Source organism: Labrus mixtus, chromosome 19 (assembly GCF_963584025.1).
Source record: "Labrus mixtus chromosome 19, fLabMix1.1, whole genome shotgun sequence".
In the NCBI taxonomy this organism is placed as follows: Eukaryota; Metazoa; Chordata; class Actinopteri; order Labriformes; family Labridae; genus Labrus; species Labrus mixtus.
This window is the reverse complement of record NC_083630.1, coordinates 7430824-7449291: the sequence shown is the minus strand read 5'-3', so window position 1 is coordinate 7449291 and position 18468 is coordinate 7430824. Positions and strand designations below refer to the sequence as shown.

The following is an 18468-nucleotide window of genomic DNA, read 5'->3' as shown; positions in this document are numbered from 1 at the left end:
AACACATAAGCTTTGTCGTTCAACTGATTTTATTTCTTTTTCTGTATATCAAAGAAAGCATAATGGAGACCAAACACAAAAAGGCAGGTACAAGTGAGGAGAAAAAAAAACGCTTAATCAAAAGTCTAACGATTTATAACAACACTGCCACTATTATTGTTCAATATTCAGAGGAATATCATACTGTTTTTGAGCAGAGAGGTGGCATTTAAAACCATTATTGATCAATAATAATCAAAAACAGTGATGAGTAGTAATGATAAATTGTATAAGTAGTAGTACTATAATAACAAGAGTGATAATCAAAGTGACAATGAAACATACAGGAATAAAAAGCAAATCTCCATAAAAACCTAGCTAGTTTGGACAGTGCAACACCATGTCTGTGTGTGTGCGTGTGTGTGTGTAATCCCAGTCTTGAAGTTAAAGCACTTCAGTCCTCGCTTTACACACAAGAAACAGTTCTATCAGGAGTACAAATTATTACTCAGGAAAGGACACTGTCACCGTCCTTGTTTCAGAAACCCCACCAAGTGACTCTTTAAATTGTGTAAATGGCTGTGTTCATTTTGAAATGTCTGTAGCTTGTGCAAAAATTGTGGACTAGTGCAAGTGTCAAGCCGTGGGATGTTCTACAGTTTGCATTAACAAACACCTCACCTGCTCTCTGTCGACCTCAAGATTGCTTTTTGGTATTTGAATGACAGAAAGCAAAGGGAGGATAACTTTGGAATATCAGTTATTTTATATATTTCTTTACAAAAGTTCAGGTTTTAGTTTTGCATTTAGTTAAAACTATCAATAGTAACATTAATATACAACTTAAATTGAAGGAATACATCTTTAGTATGTTACGTGTCCTTCAGCACAGCACCATCTTATTAGCTCTCAGTCAACACATTTAATGTTTTCTAATTTGCTGCAAAGATTTGAGTATTCACAAGTCCCTTAAGGATGCTAGTAATACCCAACTTACTCCCTTTTGATGGTTTCCAGATATTAGATCTAATTTCACAGCACATACATTGATTGAACTAGTAACTCTGTATCAAAACTGAAAAAAAAAAAAAAAAGAGGAAAAAGTAGAGAACAGCCAATTTCAAGCTCTGTTCTCTCAGTATTTCAAGAGACTTGGCTGCTGACCTAAATAAAATATTTTAAACCAGTTTAATTGCTTACATTGTCATTTGTATAAATATTGAATTATATAAGGAATTCTTCAGTTTTCTGTTTTGCACAGTATTCATGAACAAGAAAACTGTAAATGTATTAAATTCATCTGACCCTCTGTGCCAGATGAGGATAAAATTTATTCACCAACATTACTGGTTATTACCTGGGCATTAATTTATAAACCTGGTGGTGTTTCTTTTTAAGGCGCTCATATATCACACACCAACATTAGGCAAAACCACATTTTTTACCCCTAATAGTTTTGAAGAGCTGCATTTCAAAATGACATATTCACCATCGAAAGAGAAAGTAAAATCCACAGGATCAAAGAAATTTGTTGTAAAAACAAGATAGTTGGTAATTATAGTCCTTGGCCAGGAGAATGCTGACAACAGACAGGATTTGCCATAATCTAAAAAGAATATGACATTCAGTTATTTCCCCCCATGGTGGATATGAAAGCATTTTGGAACAAACTCTTCATTTTAATACCCAGGCCTGCTTCTCGCACATTACGCTCACATCTAAAACATGTCTCATTAGAATAGCAAAAACCAATTTATTTCACGTGATTTATATTAAGGCATCCAACATGCATTAATGTATCTTTTCATAAAAAGACACTTGCATTAGAATGCTTAAAACATTTCAAACTATGTAAAATGTGTCAAAGTGCAGTATGCCAAGACTGTTCCCTCAGCCTCTCTTTTTGCCCTGTGTATTTGGATTGTCATGAAACTATCAACATGTAAATGGGGACAAGTCAACAGCCCTGTTCTCTATCAAGTACCTTTTCTCATATCCCAAAATAAGTAGACACAACACTCTTCAAATCAAGCTCTTGTAGCAAAGTAAAAAGGTGACAGTCCAGACCAGTTCATCCTCTCCCAACAGTTCAGTCCAGTTTTTTTTTTTCCAAGCATTTTTCTCCCTAAAAGTGAGTAGGCATGAGAAAACAATTCCACAGGAGCAATCTGGGAGTCATTAATGCAAGTATTTCATATTATTATCCCAAAAGGTGTTTCCAGGCATACTGTCAAATTGCCACTTCCAAAGAGGAAACACCAATGCGAACAGTTCAAGCATGGCAAGTTAAATGTCGTAACAAATTATAGGAAGTTCATTGAAGTAATATATAACCACAGACTTGGGACCAAAAACGTTTGGATAAAGTGGTGTGAGGATTGAGGGAGACTAGAGATGTGTTCATCACTTTTGAAACAGCAACTCAAAGTGTGATGCAGCATGGAAACAGTCTGCGGTTGTAGTCGATACCAGGCGGATCTAGAGTAACGTAGTTCAGTGAAGGTTGAGCAAGAGACAGCGGATGCAGTGGGAGCCAACTTCAAAAACCCAAAACGTTAGTTTTTGAGGATTAGTGCTCAAATTTATTTATTAAAATCTAGGATCCCAAATGGGTCCAAGAATGTCAGTGTGCAGACCCATCCCGATCTGAGTCTCTAGCTGCTGGTAGCTTTCGGTGTAGGTGCCTCAACAACCATCTCCCCTATGGAACTAGAACCAGTACTTGATACTGGAGTAGAATGAGAGACCTGTGGTCCCTGCACAGCACTGCCAGGTCCACCATTACTCGTTCCATTCTTGTTGACAAGCGTTGAGGGTTGGCCAAAATTTGTTGTTCTCAGGGTTGCCAGATGACGTGAGGAGAAGACATGGGCCCTCGCTGCAGCTCGAGATTCAAATGAGACATTGCAGGCTTCACAGCGGCCTGTCAGGGTCTCCTTTTGCACTGTCTGGCCGGCCACTGGGGAAGCTGGCGTGTCATTAACTGTCAGCTGAACCGGTTTGGGCAGGATGGGCCGATTTGCTTTGAGAGCGTTGTACTGCAGGTAACTTCCTGAACTCATGTCCACCTTCCCACCTGACAGAGGAGACTGGGAATGGTAAGGCAGGGTAGAAAGAACGTTGGGTGGGCAGGACCAGAGAAGTAGAGAGGGAAAAAGTTTAATGACTATCCTTTAATGACAACAATTTGTTACAGATTTGACTGAACGACTAATATTTAAGCTCACTACAGAATTGCCTCATGCACAACTACCCTACGCTTCTTTAGAGTAAAATATTCCTTTAAGGTATTTATTTTTAAAGATTGAAAAATTCTTAAAATTAAGTATTCCTAGAACTCAATCATTGTTTTACTAATGTGAAGGCAATGCCCCAAACTAGTGAAAAAGCTGACGCATCTGCAATTTTTTTCACATTGCAACAAAATAAACTTTAAAGTAAGAACTGGTTAGTCTAGTGTAGTTCACTGTAGTTAAAACCAACTTCCCAACTTAAATACATTTGCAGTCACAAAACTGCAGATACATGCAAAAATCCACAAAATAAATAGCTTCCCCCTCCACCTATGTATTACATCAGACGTGTAAAAGAAACTTGAACTGTTTAACAATTTGTTTTAAATAAATACATTTTATATATATTTAAAAAATGTCAATATGTTTGCCAATTTTTTCAAGCAAGATATCCATATATAAAACAAAAATAAAGCTTCTTATCCTCAGTGAGCTACCATACAGTCAATTTTAATCCTTTTTACAGTAATGTGATTCTGTGCAAAGGTCTTTCAAAAATACTGTGGAGGAAGTCTTTACACCCACTTACAATTTTCTCTTGCTGCAGCCTCCAGCGCTTCTCCTTGGCTCTGGTGTTTTGGAACCAAATCTGAACCACCTTGAGCGGCAGATTGAGCTCATTGCCGATGGCCTCACACTCCATGGCATTAGGGTGGGCACAGGTCTCATAACAGGACTGCAGAATGGACAGTTGTAGGCAGGACAGGTGTGTGCGTGGTCTGCGGCTAGATGAATGGGGAAGAAAGCTGCTTTCAGATGGGCTTGATTTAGATATGACGGGGGTGGGGGGGATGGCCACTTTGCCGGAGCATGGGGTATTTGGGCTGACTGGCGCGATGCTGGGGGTGGGAGGAGGGGGGATGGTACGAGGAGGTGTGTGTGTGGGAAGAGCCAGTTGTTCTCTTGAAATAGTGTTGATCTTAATTGGGGCTTTGGAGGTCCAGTAATTGAGCCCATTATGTTTTTGTGTGACCACATTTGAAGCATTTGGCCTATTATTGATGGGTGTTGTGGGCAGTTTGGGCACCATACGGTTGGTGGTCCCTGGTCCAGGACCCATCTCGTCTTCATCGTCTCTCTCCTCATCAGTCTTTTCTTCCTCACTCTCCTCTTCTACCTTTCTTTTCTGGGCAGGTCTTGGTGCAATGGGGATTGGGTCCTTGGGTGATGCTAAAAGGACAGGGGCGCTGACTTTTGGTGCAACTTTGACCATAGTGGCATTGCTGGTGGTTTCAAGTTTGGTCTTTGGCACTGCACAAGCACTGCTGCTCACAGGAGAGACTGTGGTAGAAGACACAATTTCCTTTGGCTTGATGGGGACTGGGGCTATTTTTTTCAGCGTAGCAGGTTTCCCCAGCTCCTTCACAGGCTCTCTTTCTGTCTTAATGAGTGTGCGCACAATTGGTGTTGTTGTGATGCAACCAGTATTATTTTGAGGTGGCTTGTTCGAGAATATCGGTTTGGAAAGAGGCCAGGTAAATTTAATAAGAGGTTTGCCAACTGCTGCTAGGGTCCCATCACTGATGAATCGGACCTCACCTTTACGTTCTCTTGCCCTCATGTTCTGGAACCAAATCTGAACAACCTTCTTTGGAAGGTGCACCCACTCTGAAATCTGTTCAAATTCATGTTTCCCAGGGTTTGGGTCTTTGAAATAGCAGCCATACAGAATGTCAAGTTGTTCAGCTTGAATGATGGTTCTTGAACGTCGCATATCCCGATACCTTTTTCCTTTTGACTTCCTCTGCTGCTGCTCCTGCTCCCTCTCCTTCTCTCTCTCCTTTTCTCGCTCTCTTTCCAATAGTGTAGCATTCATTTTCTCTGCTGCTCTCATGTAAATACTAGACTTTGTCATGTTGTTGCAGTTAACTAGAGTCATACTGCTGTTAGAGGAGGACATGGCATTAATAGATTCAGGCTTCACCTGGACAACTACCAGACCTTTAGATGTAGGCCTTAGGCCAAGTCCATCAAGCAGCTGTCCCTTTTGTGCTGCAATTTTGTCAGCCAGAGAGGATGAGGAGGAAGCATATTTTGAGTTGTTTTTCCCTATACTGAGATCCAGAGCTGACTCACAGTCACCACCATTAGACAGGTAGTGAGAAGTTTGGTTGTTGGAGGAAAAAGACTGCGAAAGAAGAGAACTGGAGAAGCGTGTGATAGTTGGTGGGTTCGAAAAGATCGGTGTCTTGCTCCTATCTCCAACCATTGAAGGAGCAAGTGAGAGGACATAGGGGCTGAGGAACTGGGCAGAAAAGGGAGCAAGGGACAGTGGAAGTGAGTGGATACCAATAGATTGGATCTCAGTGTGGTCCATGGTGTGGGAGAGGGAATTTGGAGGATCTGCTTGGGCCTCCAACTCCAGATCTACATCCGGGTCCTGTCTTTCCTTTTTAACCTCCACCTCATCATGCTCAAACTCCCCCTTCCGCTTTTTCCTCTGGGACCTCTGATCCCCTTCTCCTTCTTCATCTTCATATTCATCCTCTGCATCAGAGAGAAAAACTGTAGTGGAGCGAAGGACCTTTCCTCCAACTGACCCCTTATTACTATGGACCTCCCACTGAGCTTCATCTTTAACTGGGCTTTCAGGACCCTCCCTTGCCGACCCATTCTGACTTTCCTCATCAGACACAATGACAGAGGTATATACCTCGTTTTCTGAGTCGGACGTTAGACAGGAATCTCCCTGACCCTCCCTTCCCAAATATCTATGTCTATGTTTGCCTCGTGTACTGGACAAGTCTATTGCCTGACTACCAGATGCTTCAGCATCATCCTCACCTTCTGCAATAATCAGTGACCTTTCTTCGTCATCAAAGTCATTGTCAGAACTTTGGGCATGCCTCGTAAATCCTGCCAAACCTTGTAGATTCTCTGTCTCTCTCTGTCTCTGTTTAGCATTTCGGGCCTGGCTCAACCACCTACGTACCTCTTCCTCAGACAACCCAACCTCTCGACCAAGGGCCTCACAGTCCTCATGCGGTGGACTTGCAGCATCAGCCTCACTACGCGATTCAAAGAATGCCCCAAGAACTTCCATCTGGAACTCTGTCAGTGTTGGAAGGTCTATATACATGGATCCCTTTGTATAACAATGGGGTCGGGTTTGTTTGTTGGTTAAGGCATTTGTACTTGGGCTGGATTTTGGGGTTCCAAGAGAGCCACACGGGCTAGTGCTAGATTGGGATTTTTGAGGAGTAGAATCAGGGCTAAGTGTAAGGTTTAAATGTATTGGACTGAGGCTTGAGTTGCTGGGCACTGATGCAGAAGGCGAGAGGTTCTTATTCCGGAGGCTCCTCTCTGTTTCCACCGGGGAGAGGTTGAGGCAAGCTGCTTTATCACCTTCCAGGTCCAACTGATTAGTTGAAGTTTCTCCATCTGTTGTGCTATCCATATGTGCTTTCTGGTCTTCATCATTCTCAACCTTTACTTTGCTTTCTTTATTAGGACACTGTGCAAATTCTTTACCCTCATCATCCTTCTCTGTAGTACAGTTCTTCTTGTCCTTGGTCTGATCTGAGACCTTCTCTTCAGCTGTCCCATCAATCTCCTGCTTTTCTTGTTCTTTCTTAATCTTCATAGTCTCGTTTTGCCCTTCAAGGCAGTGCTGTGTGTTTGTTGGGACTCCTGCAGATGGCCACTGGTTCTGTAAGCTGTTAAGTCTTTGGGTTAGAAGAGCTTGCTGGGCTGTACTGAGACCTACAAATGGCACACACTGGGTAAGGAGCTGGCCTTGCTGGTTTTCTTGATGCTGCTGGGTTTGGGCTTGGAGCCCATTTAAGATCAAGGGCAAGACCATTTGAGGCTGAGGCACAAGCTGAGGCACGGTGGCACCAGGAGCAGCACCGGCCGCAAAGAGGGAAGGAAGGAGGGAGTGTGAGAGGGTGCTTGGACTAGATGTGAGTAGGGTGAGAAATGCTGAAACCGCCTGAGCCGAGGCCACAGGGGAGGTAAGTAGGGAGGGAGCAACTTGGGAAGTTGGGAGCTGCTCTCTGTCTGATGCCGCAGTCACCATCAGTGTCCCAGGAGCAGTACAGTTGGTGGTGTTGACTAACTGGCTAGTTCCACTTCCAGACGTGGTCACTACAGTTGTGGTGCTACCTCCCAGACTTGCAGTGGCTACTGCGTTGTTTGCAGCATTTGCAACAATGCCAGCATTTCTGCTGCGGGACTGGTGCAAGACAGATTTCATATGGCTCTCCAGGGTGATGGCATGATTGTAAGAGACTCGACATACAGCACACTGGTAGGGTTTGTTTGATATATATGGCCGAGACAGGACAGGAACTGAGAGTGCATGAGTCTCATTTTCACTGGCTTGTTTTGAAGAGCCTGTTGTCATCCTCTGAATATGGGCTGCAGAGTTGTAATGCACACTCAAAGCAGTTCTGCTGGAAAACGTTTCCAGGCAAGCATTGCATTTGAACCGGGAGTTATTCTCAGCACCATTTTTACCAACTGACTTTTCACTGGGGTCTGGGATTTCCGTGTTTTCAGTTGCATTTTGCTGTTTGGCTCTTTTAGGTGGATTTCCCTCTTCTTCTGGCCCTAGCTCAGCTTCACCTCCCTCCTGTTCTATTATTCTCTCTTCCTCCATCTCTGTGTCTCCAAGCATCTGGGTAGCGTCTGCACTCTCACCAGATTGGCAGAGGTCTGAAGTGACGTCTTCGGTGTTGTTCAGTTGTGAGGATACAGCATCTGATGAAATAAATACATGTTTAACTTATTTTGTATTACATTGAGTTCTTACTTATAGCACAAGTATACATTTCCAATCTGAATTTGGAATTTTCCAATCAATTTGATTCCAACTCATTATTAGCATTTTTCAATCCAAATGCATTTTCCTGATTTCCCTACAAACATGTAACCATTCTTCCCTTTACAGAGTTTTTCAACATTACTGAGGATTTTTTGGGTCCAAACACTGAAGTCATGTCATAGTCTTTACAATATCATTACATAGATCAATGATTTTAGCCATTTAGTAAGCTGAAGTTAGCCCCACCTCAGCTAACAGCCAAGCCAGTAACTCCACAGAGCATAAAATATACATTTTAAGTCAAAACTTCTTCCTTTCCTGAACCGTTTGATTTGGAGAGTTGTAGACTAACTTGGGTCATCTCTGAGGATTTGAATCAATGATTTATAGTGGGCATACAAAATATATACACAATATGCACAATTTAAAGAGTTTCAGAAAGTTTCAATACCAAAATACTTTTTTAGATGTCAGATTTTAAAACACTACGATCTTTGATCATTTTACAGTTGACGCTATAGAATAGGAAATCATCTAGGAGATTTCCTACCAAAATCTGCCACAAGTTAGGGAAGGAAGTAAGCGGCGCTGGTAAGAAAGAGGAGAATCAGGGAAATAAAATGTAACTTTCTGATTGTTCACCTGAGTTATGTCCTGAAGAACAAATTAACATGCCCACACTCCCCCACTACCCTTCAGGAAGAAGGCAGGTTTTGTGTGAATGCAGCCAGTGCCATGTGTCATCCTGCCTGGTGTATGTGGCCCGTCTGCTCTGCTCTGCTCTGCTCTGCCCTCAGTCACACTAAAACAACTTGTATACAGTCACGACCTGGCAGACATTTCTCATTTCCTGATCTGCAATTACCAACACTTTAAAAAGAGGCTTTAGTGTTCAATTCACATGTAAGAATTCTCATGTGGCATCTGTTGCAGACACACACACAGTGCAGAGGAGAGTGACAGCGATGCAACCTCTTCATTACATTTTTTATTTCAGTCCTAACCTGGGGATTGATGCCTGTAGGTCACACACAACTCTTCAGCTCAGAAAATAAGAGAAGTATACATCTAAGAGTGAGGGGAGATTCCCAGCATAGACAGACACTGCCTTAAACTTATAGTGGGCCATAAGAGATGATTCAAAGGGATTATGAACATTTTTATACAGGTCACATTTTAGGAAAATTCGACTCACTGTCTTTAAGAATAATTAACAGTATTACAAATGTGTAAATATGTGTTAAGTCAAATTTTCTGCAGGAGCGCCATGTTTAAATTGGTCTCAAAATAGAAGAAAATCCCTCTATGTTGTTGGCCTCGGACTTCTTCTTTATACCTTGGTATTGAAAGAGGCATTTCATATAATTTTATAAAAACCTACCATTAAGTGCAGACATACTAAAAACAGATGGCTTTATTTCCTTAAAAAAATATGATGCAGATTTAATTCTTGTGATCTAAACCATTATGGAAGCATTTGTCACACTTACCTGCAAACTTGGGTGCATACTTTTCTTCTCCTCCCTTGGTGGCCTGTTTCAGAACAGCCTGTTAAAAAGAAAATTAAAAGAAAATGTCAAAGAAATTCCCAAAGCAAACTGAACTTTTGGATGAGCTAAATACTTTGTTGATTTTGAGTAGCTCAACATTTGGGCGTGACAGCGATGTGTGGTGATAGAACACAAAAAGCCACCCTGGCAGGCCTTTAATTTACAAATTATCCTTAAGGCATAAATTTAGCCGCCTTTGATCAATTTACCCTATATCATTACACTTTAAATACTAAACTGCACAGACCCGTTAATAACAGTGTGCTCACTGAGGCATTTATTTTATATTTATTTTTCTGTCCAATTATCAAATTCTTTCTGCAAGACACATTTGGTAACTTGTTTATCTCAACAATTAAAAACATAGATACATATGAAAACTTTAATCATGTCTGCAACAGTGAATTCCCACAATTGTCATGAGAGACTGAAACCCTAATCCTCAACAGTCACAATTTAAAAGTCTATGTTGGTGTGTTAACCAATTACTTGGTCATTTTAATATTAATATATATTTCCCTGAATTTAAAGGAGCAATCTCTTCCAATGAATATGACTTTGTAAATATGAGGTTCTTTGGATAAGAACCGTATTCAGACATGTAAATGACCATTACTGTCTGGTTAAAAGTCCCATTCTTTTCTAAACAGGAGCTGAATAAACACCCAAAATACCTATTTCAATAGGCACTTAAGTTGACAACTATTATTAGTGGAGATCCTTCCTCATAAATACAACATAGTGTAGTCATAGTAACATAAATAAAATATAATGCAGTCTTACAGAAGTGTATTCAATTTTTTTTTGACTTGCATGTTTTAATGTTTTTTATTGCTGTAAGTGTTTGTGAAAGTCAGTTTCTCTTTGCTAATCACCTCCTGGTGATCTGGATTAAACTGTTAAAAGGCCTTTATCTCGCTTTCCGCCAAAAAGAAGTTGATAAAAATCAGTTTTAACAGCGACAAAAAACGTTAAGAACTGTTTGACTGTTTTTACTGCAGAGCTACAGCATTGCAAGATATTCAACATTTTGTCCACAAATGTAAGAAAAAGCAGGCTTCAAGTGGAGTCGGTAAGCTTCACATAATTAATGTAATTTAAGAGGGCATAGCCTTTGTGAGAGAAAAACTTGTGAAGACTCAGTGTCTTCAGAACATAGAATATGACATTGGAAACCTTATGATATATATATTTTGGTTAAACTTACAATGTCCAGCAGTCTGTCAACACAGGATTGAAGCACACTGTGTTGCTCAGTGAGATGAAGAGACAGGGATGATCTGTCAATTTGTCCTTTTTGGCACAGCGGGCACAGCCACTCGGCCTCCCGATTGCTTTCACTGCCTACTGTCTCTCCAGACTCCTCCTAACAAAACAAAGGGTGGTTGTTAGAGAATCCATCTTGTTATGGAATCGTCATAAATAATTACACTAAGAATGCCATAGAAAATATGAAGAGATTAAAATGAGATGAAATTGAGTTATTTCCTCTAACCAAGATCCAAAGTAAACAGGATCTGTGTATGTTGGTTATGCACCTGAGCTATAGTGAACAAAACTTCACTGACTAAAATAATTGAACTGAAAGCGTGCTTCCAGGATCTGTTTATTCTCAGCACCCACTTTGGCAGGTCACTAAAACATTTCTACTGCATGTTGTCTGCAAACTTTAGAAATCTATGCAGAACACTTTAGAACTGTAGACACTGGGTCAGACCAAAACCAACTTGTAAATGGCTTCTTAACAATACTTTTGCCTAACAGTCACAGCCGGTATAAACCCGATATTAGGCCGGCTGCAGGTGCTTCTATAATTACCTACTTATAACCATACCCTTAAACAGGCAGATTTATTTCATGACAGAACTCTAAGATCAGGAACTGATTACTCTTGGGTGTTTAAGGACGAACGACATGTGTGGGGACGTTCCTAATATTTTGTCTGGTATGTCAGAATCATATTACACATTAATGCAAATTTTAAATAAGGACTGTTGTGAATAAGTGTATACATGCATAACACTTTAGGTTAGATTTGAATTTCACAGTTGCACACAACACCTTTCTGAACTCAATCCAACGTTCAGCAAAACAATAATATTACATGTAGAATAAAATAGAATTACTTTATTGATCCCAAACTGGGAAATTGTGGCGTTACAGGAGCAGGTTGTTTAAACACACAATATTAGCAAAAAACACAATATAATACTAAATACAAAGTAAATAAGCACTAAAAATATCAAAACTAAGAATGGGAATATATACAACCAGGATTTAACTTAGCATTACTAGTCTAAAATATGAAGATTAAATGTAAATGTGCAAAAACAGAGTTGTAAATGGACAGTATTGACATAGGGAGATGTGCAATCAGAGATACTATAAGTTAAAGTGCAGGAGTGTAGACATGTTATCAGCAGAGACTATTCAATATAACGGCGAGTACACAGACAAATGTACACATACATTGTAATAAATGCAGGATATTCTCACGCAGTACTCAGACTAGATCATATTTGATACGTGCATTGCTTGACAAATCAGCAAATTGTCTATGAAATAACTAATGTGGTCATTATACAAAATATGATCATTCTGCATTCACACGACGGGCTTGTCAAATTGCTTTGGCTCCCGTTTAGTCAAAAAGGAAAATCAAAATAAGGCAGTCAGTAAGGTTTTTCCACACAGCTACATGCATTCATAACGAAGACAGTAATTCATGTCCATGAGGAGAAATACCAACACAGCTACAGTCCCTACTTCCTCGTCATGCCAATTAGCAAGCTAGGAGAGATATCTATGACTAGATAGTATTTCGACAAGTCTATAACTGCAGAGTGTATCGTGTCACGACATTTATAACTACACGACAAGATAAAACTACACCGACGTCTATACCTGTGATCAGCTAATTAACTCACAGTCTAATTAGCTATGCCGAGCCGAGGTGAATCAATTAGCTAGCAGGCTAGTTTGAGATGCCCCCCCTGTAAACGTCGCATTACAGTCATGTTTCTGGAAATAATGATTAAGCTGGTAGTTTACTGAAAATAATCCTGCAGTGGTCGGTAGTCACTTCTTCTTCGAAACTGGAAAAAGCCAGGACAAGCGTCAGTATAATCACAGTGGCGGCTGAACGGTCCCTAAATTAAAAAACAAAAAAATGGGTTGAGCTAATAACACACTTTGCTAGCTTAGCCTGTTAGCTGGCAGAGATAATTAAACGCTCCTCAAACTAGTCTCCACTCCCTGCAAACTCTGCCAGGTCCAGGTGGGAACTGCAGCTTCAAATACGCGGAATACACCCGACAAGAGTTGATCCTAAGATAAGACAACACAAATCCCGACGCTTTAGGGTAAAAAACCTCGGCCTCGAGTGTTTTCCTTACCCCTCTGATTGTGGGCTGCAAACCGGGCATGTAGTGTTGCACCGCCCGCCGCCTGCTGCTCAACAGCGCAAATTGAGGCCTAGCCGGACTAAAGCCATTTAATTAATGAACGTGGGGCTCCGTTTACAGATGTGTTAGAAAACACTCTGCACCCCCTCCTCCCCTCGCCGCCCAGCACACCGCATTTTGACAAGTCCGACTGCTTAAATCCACATGTTAAAGACTAACGCTACAACACATTTTTAAACTATCATTATAACAGCTTTAAGTCGTAATTGGCGAAAGAATTAAAAGCTTTAAAGCGACTTGAAGCGGAGTACGTGCGCCGAGGTCGCCTCGACGATGGGGGTGGTGTGAAGGAGAGCAGGCGAGAAGCAGAAAAAAGTTTTGGGATTTAATGTTGGATTTCTATGATCGGCTCGGTATTGGGCACAATCCGTCGTTTACTCGATCTTTTTTTAGTCACAGGCCACTCTCGTCGCTCAAATCAGCACAATTAAGCGACCGCGGATGACGTTTAATTAAGTTCAGAGCAATTAGCTAATGCGTTTTTACCTGCATGGTCGCCGCTCCAGCACGCACACACACACACGGTTCCTCAGTGGATCCTCAGAAGTGAAAAGTTTTCTTGCCTGCCCTCTCTCTCTCTCTCTCTCTCTCTCTATATGCCTCTCTCTCTCTCTCTCCCCTGTTCTCCCCCTCCCTTCATTCGCCCTATCCCTCTCTCCTTCCCCTCTTCCCTCTAGTAAACAGACCACAGCTCCCCCCAAGGCTGATTGCTGACATTCAGAAGGGACAAACACGGCTATCAAATCCCTTATGTAACCCTGCTGATATTAGACATTATTCATACACGAGACGCCCATTACTTATTAGGCAATAATAATTTGACGCGTTAAAATTATTATTTATATTTTTATTCCTAAAAAAAGTATTTTAGATTACGTGAAGTCCCCTTTGACTTGAACGCCTCCCCGGTGTTACATTAAAGGTGAATACAAAAAATGAGGCTGTCAACTTGATATGTCAAAAAAAGAGTTAATTAAAGCTGAATAACAGAGATGTGACCACCGTGGCTGCACGGTTCATGACACGTTTCAATCAGATGATAGGTGTGGTGCGCATCAACAGTCGAGTGTGTGGAATAAATATTTATGAGGCAGAGGAGATTAAAACTGCACCATCTGTATGCCTCTGCGTTACTGGGACAGGAAGTGAGGTTCCTGAACACACAAATAGGTGTCTCCGATTGCGCCTGTGCAAAATAAACTTCGCTTTAAATGACGACCCGTAGGACTTAACATAGAAGTGCATGTTTTTTTGAAGCCGAGTCATTTGGATTAAACGACCTGACTTTTTTTGGAGGTTTGTGAGAGGACTGCTCTTTTCGTAAATTCCGATTTTGCGAGCTCTGTGCCGCAGTTAAGGGCTTTTAAGTCTTAATCTTCATGACTGCAGCAGCAGTAGATTTGGCTAAATGATTTCCAGCTTGATATAATAAAAGAGGTAGGGTGTGATGTTGACTTTCCAGTTTGGTGCAGTTAAGTTTCGTGGAAATAAAATAAAATAACCTATAGGCTTTGGTGAGAGGAGTTGACACTTTGTATTCAGGAATACGTAAATGTATTTGTTGTAACACAATACAAAGTTCCATAAGATATTACCCTACAAACTGTTAGGGCTGCTCGATTATGGCAAACATCATGGATTGACATTGAGATCATGATTATTACACACGATTTCGCATTGATTGAACGACATCTGCATCACATGCATTTATAAAACACTTCTGAACACTTTGAAAAACACTTCTTAAATTAAAATAAATAACGTGTAAATATATGATAATAATAATTGATGGATTAATGGATAATTACAAATCAATTGACCCTGTTTTGGAGTTAGAGGTGATGTACTGTTTTGGCCAAAATATAACAACCCAATGTTTTAAAACATTTATCACACATGACAAAAGAAGCGCACAATGCAGCACAATAATCATTTAATCCTGAGTATCTTGTTTTTATGATTGAGTGAAGCCAAAAACAGTGTTTGAAACTGAAACTCGATTAACCGCCCAGCCCTACAAACTGTTAGGATTTGTGTCATTCTTAATGCAGGTCATAGTGAACTGATTTTAAAATCTGCATTTTTGTGTTGATCTTGTTATGTCATTTCAGATGAGTGTGGAAGTGGAAAGAAAATTTCTGTGCAATGCTGACATTCTGAAAACACTGGAAGAGACTGAGGGTATGTGTTTGACTTTTCCACACATTTATTCATGTGTAAATTTAGAATTTAATCATTTAACTGAAACTGTGATCCAAGTCAACACTGCAGTGGCCTGCTCTGAAATTACTTTATAATAACCAACTTTGTTAATCATTTCTCTTATGACCCTCTTCTCTGACTCAGCAACATGTGTTGGCCAGCACCAGTTTAAGGACCAGTACTTTGACAGCCCCAACTTTGACCTGACTTTAAAAGACATGTGGCTGCGTAAACGTAAAGAATGCTGGGAACTCAAGAGCCCGACAGCAGAGGAGACAAGTGGAGAACAATCCAAATCAGCAGCCCTGTGTACTCGCTACAAGGAGATAACCAATCTGCCTGAAATTCAACTGCGAGTGAAAGAGGTCTTAAAAGATGTTTGTGAAGACACAGAGAAATCCTCTTCAATGGAGAACGAGTCTTGGCATAGCATAATGAATCTGGCGTGCTTTGCAGAGTTTACAACAGTGCGCCAGTCGTTCATTTTAGAGGACGGAGTGCGCATAGATCTTGACCAGGCTGACTTTGGCTACCATGTGGGAGAAATAGAGGTCCTCGTTCCAGAGGAAGGGGATGTGCAGTCTGCCCTGGAGAAGATTGAAAGAACAGCTAGAAAGCTTGGTGAGTTAAAAAGCTGTCAAACCTTTCATCAATTAGACATTTTACATGTCATTAATAATATTAATGAACCTGATTACAAATGTGCCATTTATTGACCTTCTTTCCTCGAAAGTCATACGTAAATCTTCTTATTCTTCCTCACAGGTCTGGCTGGAGATCAGCGAGTCGAGGGGAAAATGAGTGTTTACCTCAAGAGAAATAATCCGGAGCATTATGCAAAACTACTGAGAGCACACATTTTGTGAGAGGTATTTTAAATGATGTTTAAAAAAAAAATAGCAGACAGATATTTCTAAGACGGGTTTAATATTTGTAAAACTCAGGTCTGATCACTCCACAGTCCCTTGACTTTTAAACTACAGGTTGCTCAATTGTGGTTGTCGTTACAACCTTAAGTGAAATTTCTTTCTTTTTTAAAATTTATTTTGTGGCATTTTGGGTCTTATTGTAGGGATAGGACAGTGGATAGAGCCGGAAATCAGGGGGAGAGAGAGAGAGAGAGGGGGGGGGGGGGGGGGGGGAATGACATACAGGAAAGAAGCCACAGGTCGGATTCGAGGCTGGGCCACGCCCGCTTGGAGGACTGCACCTCTGCACACTAACCACTATGCTACCGGCGCCTCAAACTTTCTTTAACTTATGTAGCATACGCACCAGTTATGTTTGAGTCTGGCTGTATTATAGAGAGTATGACATGAACTGTGAATACTGGGAACACATGGAATGGCATACTGTTGATTCAACATTCATGATACTGTGTTGTCCGTGATAAAACATTTAAACACTCCCAGTTGAAAAGTAGGCGACTCTGTGTTTCACTCCAGCCACTGGGGATTAACCTATTTTATATAGCTAGTGTTGTTGTTGTTGTTGTTGTTGTTGTTGTTGTTGTTAAAGGTGTTCCATAGTCTGTGACTATAAGGTGAATTTGAGGCTTTGTACTATATTTCTTTCTGATTTTATTTAATTATTAAATCTGTGTTTTACATTTGGGTTTATAAAACAGGATTTGTTGGGCAAAGCACCTTATTGCTGCATCAATTTGAAGCTGTGAAATATATGACAAAATCAGCTATTAAAACAATGGAACATCCTCTCTCTCTCTCTCTCTCTCTCTCTCTCTCTTCAGTCTTAAATGTTACCACTAAACTGACTACAACAGTGTCTGCATGATTATGAAAGTCTCATGAATATTGCTCTACAAGGACACACTTCACCATTTGCCCTACAGAAGAACAGCCGAAAAAGAAAAAAACATTCTTGATTGTACAAGAGATGTGTTGTGTAAAAAAAAAATGTTAAAGTGAAACTTCTCTTCAACATACAGATGTTTTTAGTTTAGTGACATCAGTTTAGAGCAGTGTTTTTATCTGATCATTTGTAGAAATAGACAAGCTGCTGCACTAAATGACTCTTCTTGTTTTTGCAGCATGCTCATTTTAAGCCAGAAACATTAAATTGTAATTAGTATGCAGACACTGCAGGATTTAGTCTTCTCAGCAACATGCAGCACAAATTCTCTGTAAAAAAAAAAAATCCTGCAGTACTTTGGTGTTCACATTACTTGATGCCTCCATGAAACCACAATGAGTTACCACAGTCACACATTGGTTGTCAGCTTCAGTTTAAAGCTATGCAGTGTGCTCTCTCAGTAAGAGGTTTCTGAGAGGTTCAAATTAGCCCTCCTTTGGATTGTTCTGCAGGTCTAGTCTCTTTTTTTTTTTACCAACACAGGCACCTGTTAAGCTTTGTCTGGACACCTGTGATCCACACACACAACATATAATCTATACAGTGTAAAATAACATTCTACAATATGCATATCCAGAGAGAAATGATCATAATATAACCTTGTGTATCAGGGCTCACTGCTCATGTATATCAGTTTTCATTATGATAAGGTCTAGGAAGGTTGTATGACACTACCAGACTGCATCAGTTCGTTAAACTTAATAATAAACTAATCTTCATCAGAGAAGTTGTGGTTCAGTTATAATTACAAGTAATAATCACATATATGAATGAATACAGCTGTGAAAAGACATTTAATATTCCTGCTTTACTTTTGGTATACACTATTTAGACTACAAAACAAGTATAATTTGCGTGTTTACGCATGACGTAAAAGCCAACGCGTTTCCACTTCCCTCTTGTGAAATGTCCACGCCTCTTATGCATACAGTATGCACACAGCTCGTCTCAAAACATTTCGTGAACAAAGAAAAGTACTGCATTAAAAGTACTATCATTTTAAACAATACCCACACAGACAGAAACATAAATAAAGTTGCTTTCCTTTTGTTGCAAAATAACACGTTGCCGTATCTAGTCAGCTATTTGTTGCCTCTGATAGTGGGACCAAACTGCGCCCCATCACAACAAACGGGGTTTGCTGCGTCAGGCTTCAGCATCCACTTTGTGGCAAAACCCTCAGAGCCTGGATTTAAAGGTCTACTTTAATTTTGTCTTGTAAATAAATTCCAATCAACTCTGCTTCAGCACAATATTTCTTTTGAAAAGTTTGACTGGTTATTCTTGTAAATGTCGCCTACAAACAATCAAACAGACAAATGGCACCTGTAGCTGATTCATGT

The 18468-nt window shown here is 40.4% G+C and overlaps 2 protein-coding genes across 3 annotated transcripts; one reads left to right on the top strand and one right to left on the bottom strand.

Annotated features, from left to right (window-relative positions):
- Window positions 1-11: 11 nt before the first annotated feature.
- On the bottom strand, window positions 12-13682 carry zfhx2 (zinc finger homeobox 2). 2 transcript variants are annotated; one of them, XM_061064386.1, is made up of 5 exons: window positions 13538-13682; window positions 10795-10953; window positions 9528-9585; window positions 3802-7973; window positions 12-3068 (listed from the first exon to the last, which is right to left on the bottom strand). In XM_061064386.1, exons 1-5 carry the CDS (start codon window positions 13541-13543, stop codon window positions 2634-2636), a joined length of 4830 nt encoding a protein of 1609 aa, XP_060920369.1. In that variant the 5' UTR covers window positions 13544-13682; the 3' UTR covers window positions 12-2633. The 2 variants fall into 2 exon arrangements, with proteins under 2 accessions (XP_060920369.1, XP_060920368.1); XM_061064385.1 differs by lacking the exon at window positions 13538-13682 and adding an exon at window positions 12983-13099.
- Window positions 13683-15131: 1449 nt separating this feature from the next.
- Window positions 15132-16466, top strand: thtpa (thiamine triphosphatase). Its single transcript, XM_061064653.1, has 3 exons — window positions 15132-15232; window positions 15398-15874; window positions 16019-16466. The coding sequence occupies exons 1-3, from the start codon at window positions 15151-15153 to the stop codon at window positions 16117-16119; spliced, it is 660 nt and encodes a 219-aa protein (XP_060920636.1). The 5' UTR covers window positions 15132-15150; the 3' UTR covers window positions 16120-16466.
- The last annotated feature ends 2002 nt before the right edge of the window (window positions 16467-18468 follow it).

Coding starts and splice junctions, on each gene's coding strand:
- thtpa (XM_061064653.1), top strand. CDS start 15,151: ATGTCATTTCAGATGAGTGTGGAAGTGGAAAGAAAATTTCTGTGCAAT. Junction 15,233..15,397: donor AACACTGGAAGAGACTGAGG/GTATGTGTTTGA, acceptor TCTCTGACTCAG/CAACATGTGTTGGCCAGCAC. Junction 15,875..16,018: donor AAGAACAGCTAGAAAGCTTG/GTGAGTTAAAAA, acceptor TCTTCCTCACAG/GTCTGGCTGGAGATCAGCGA.
- zfhx2 (XM_061064385.1), bottom strand. CDS start 13,012: ATGCCCGGTTTGCAGCCCACAATCAGAGGG. Junction 10,954..12,982: donor TGCAGCCCACAATCAGAGGG/GTAAGGAAAACA, acceptor TTGTTTTGTTAG/GAGGAGTCTGGAGAGACAGT. Junction 9,586..10,794: donor TTGACAGACTGCTGGACATT/GTAAGTTTAACC, acceptor TCTTTTTAACAG/GCTGTTCTGAAACAGGCCAC.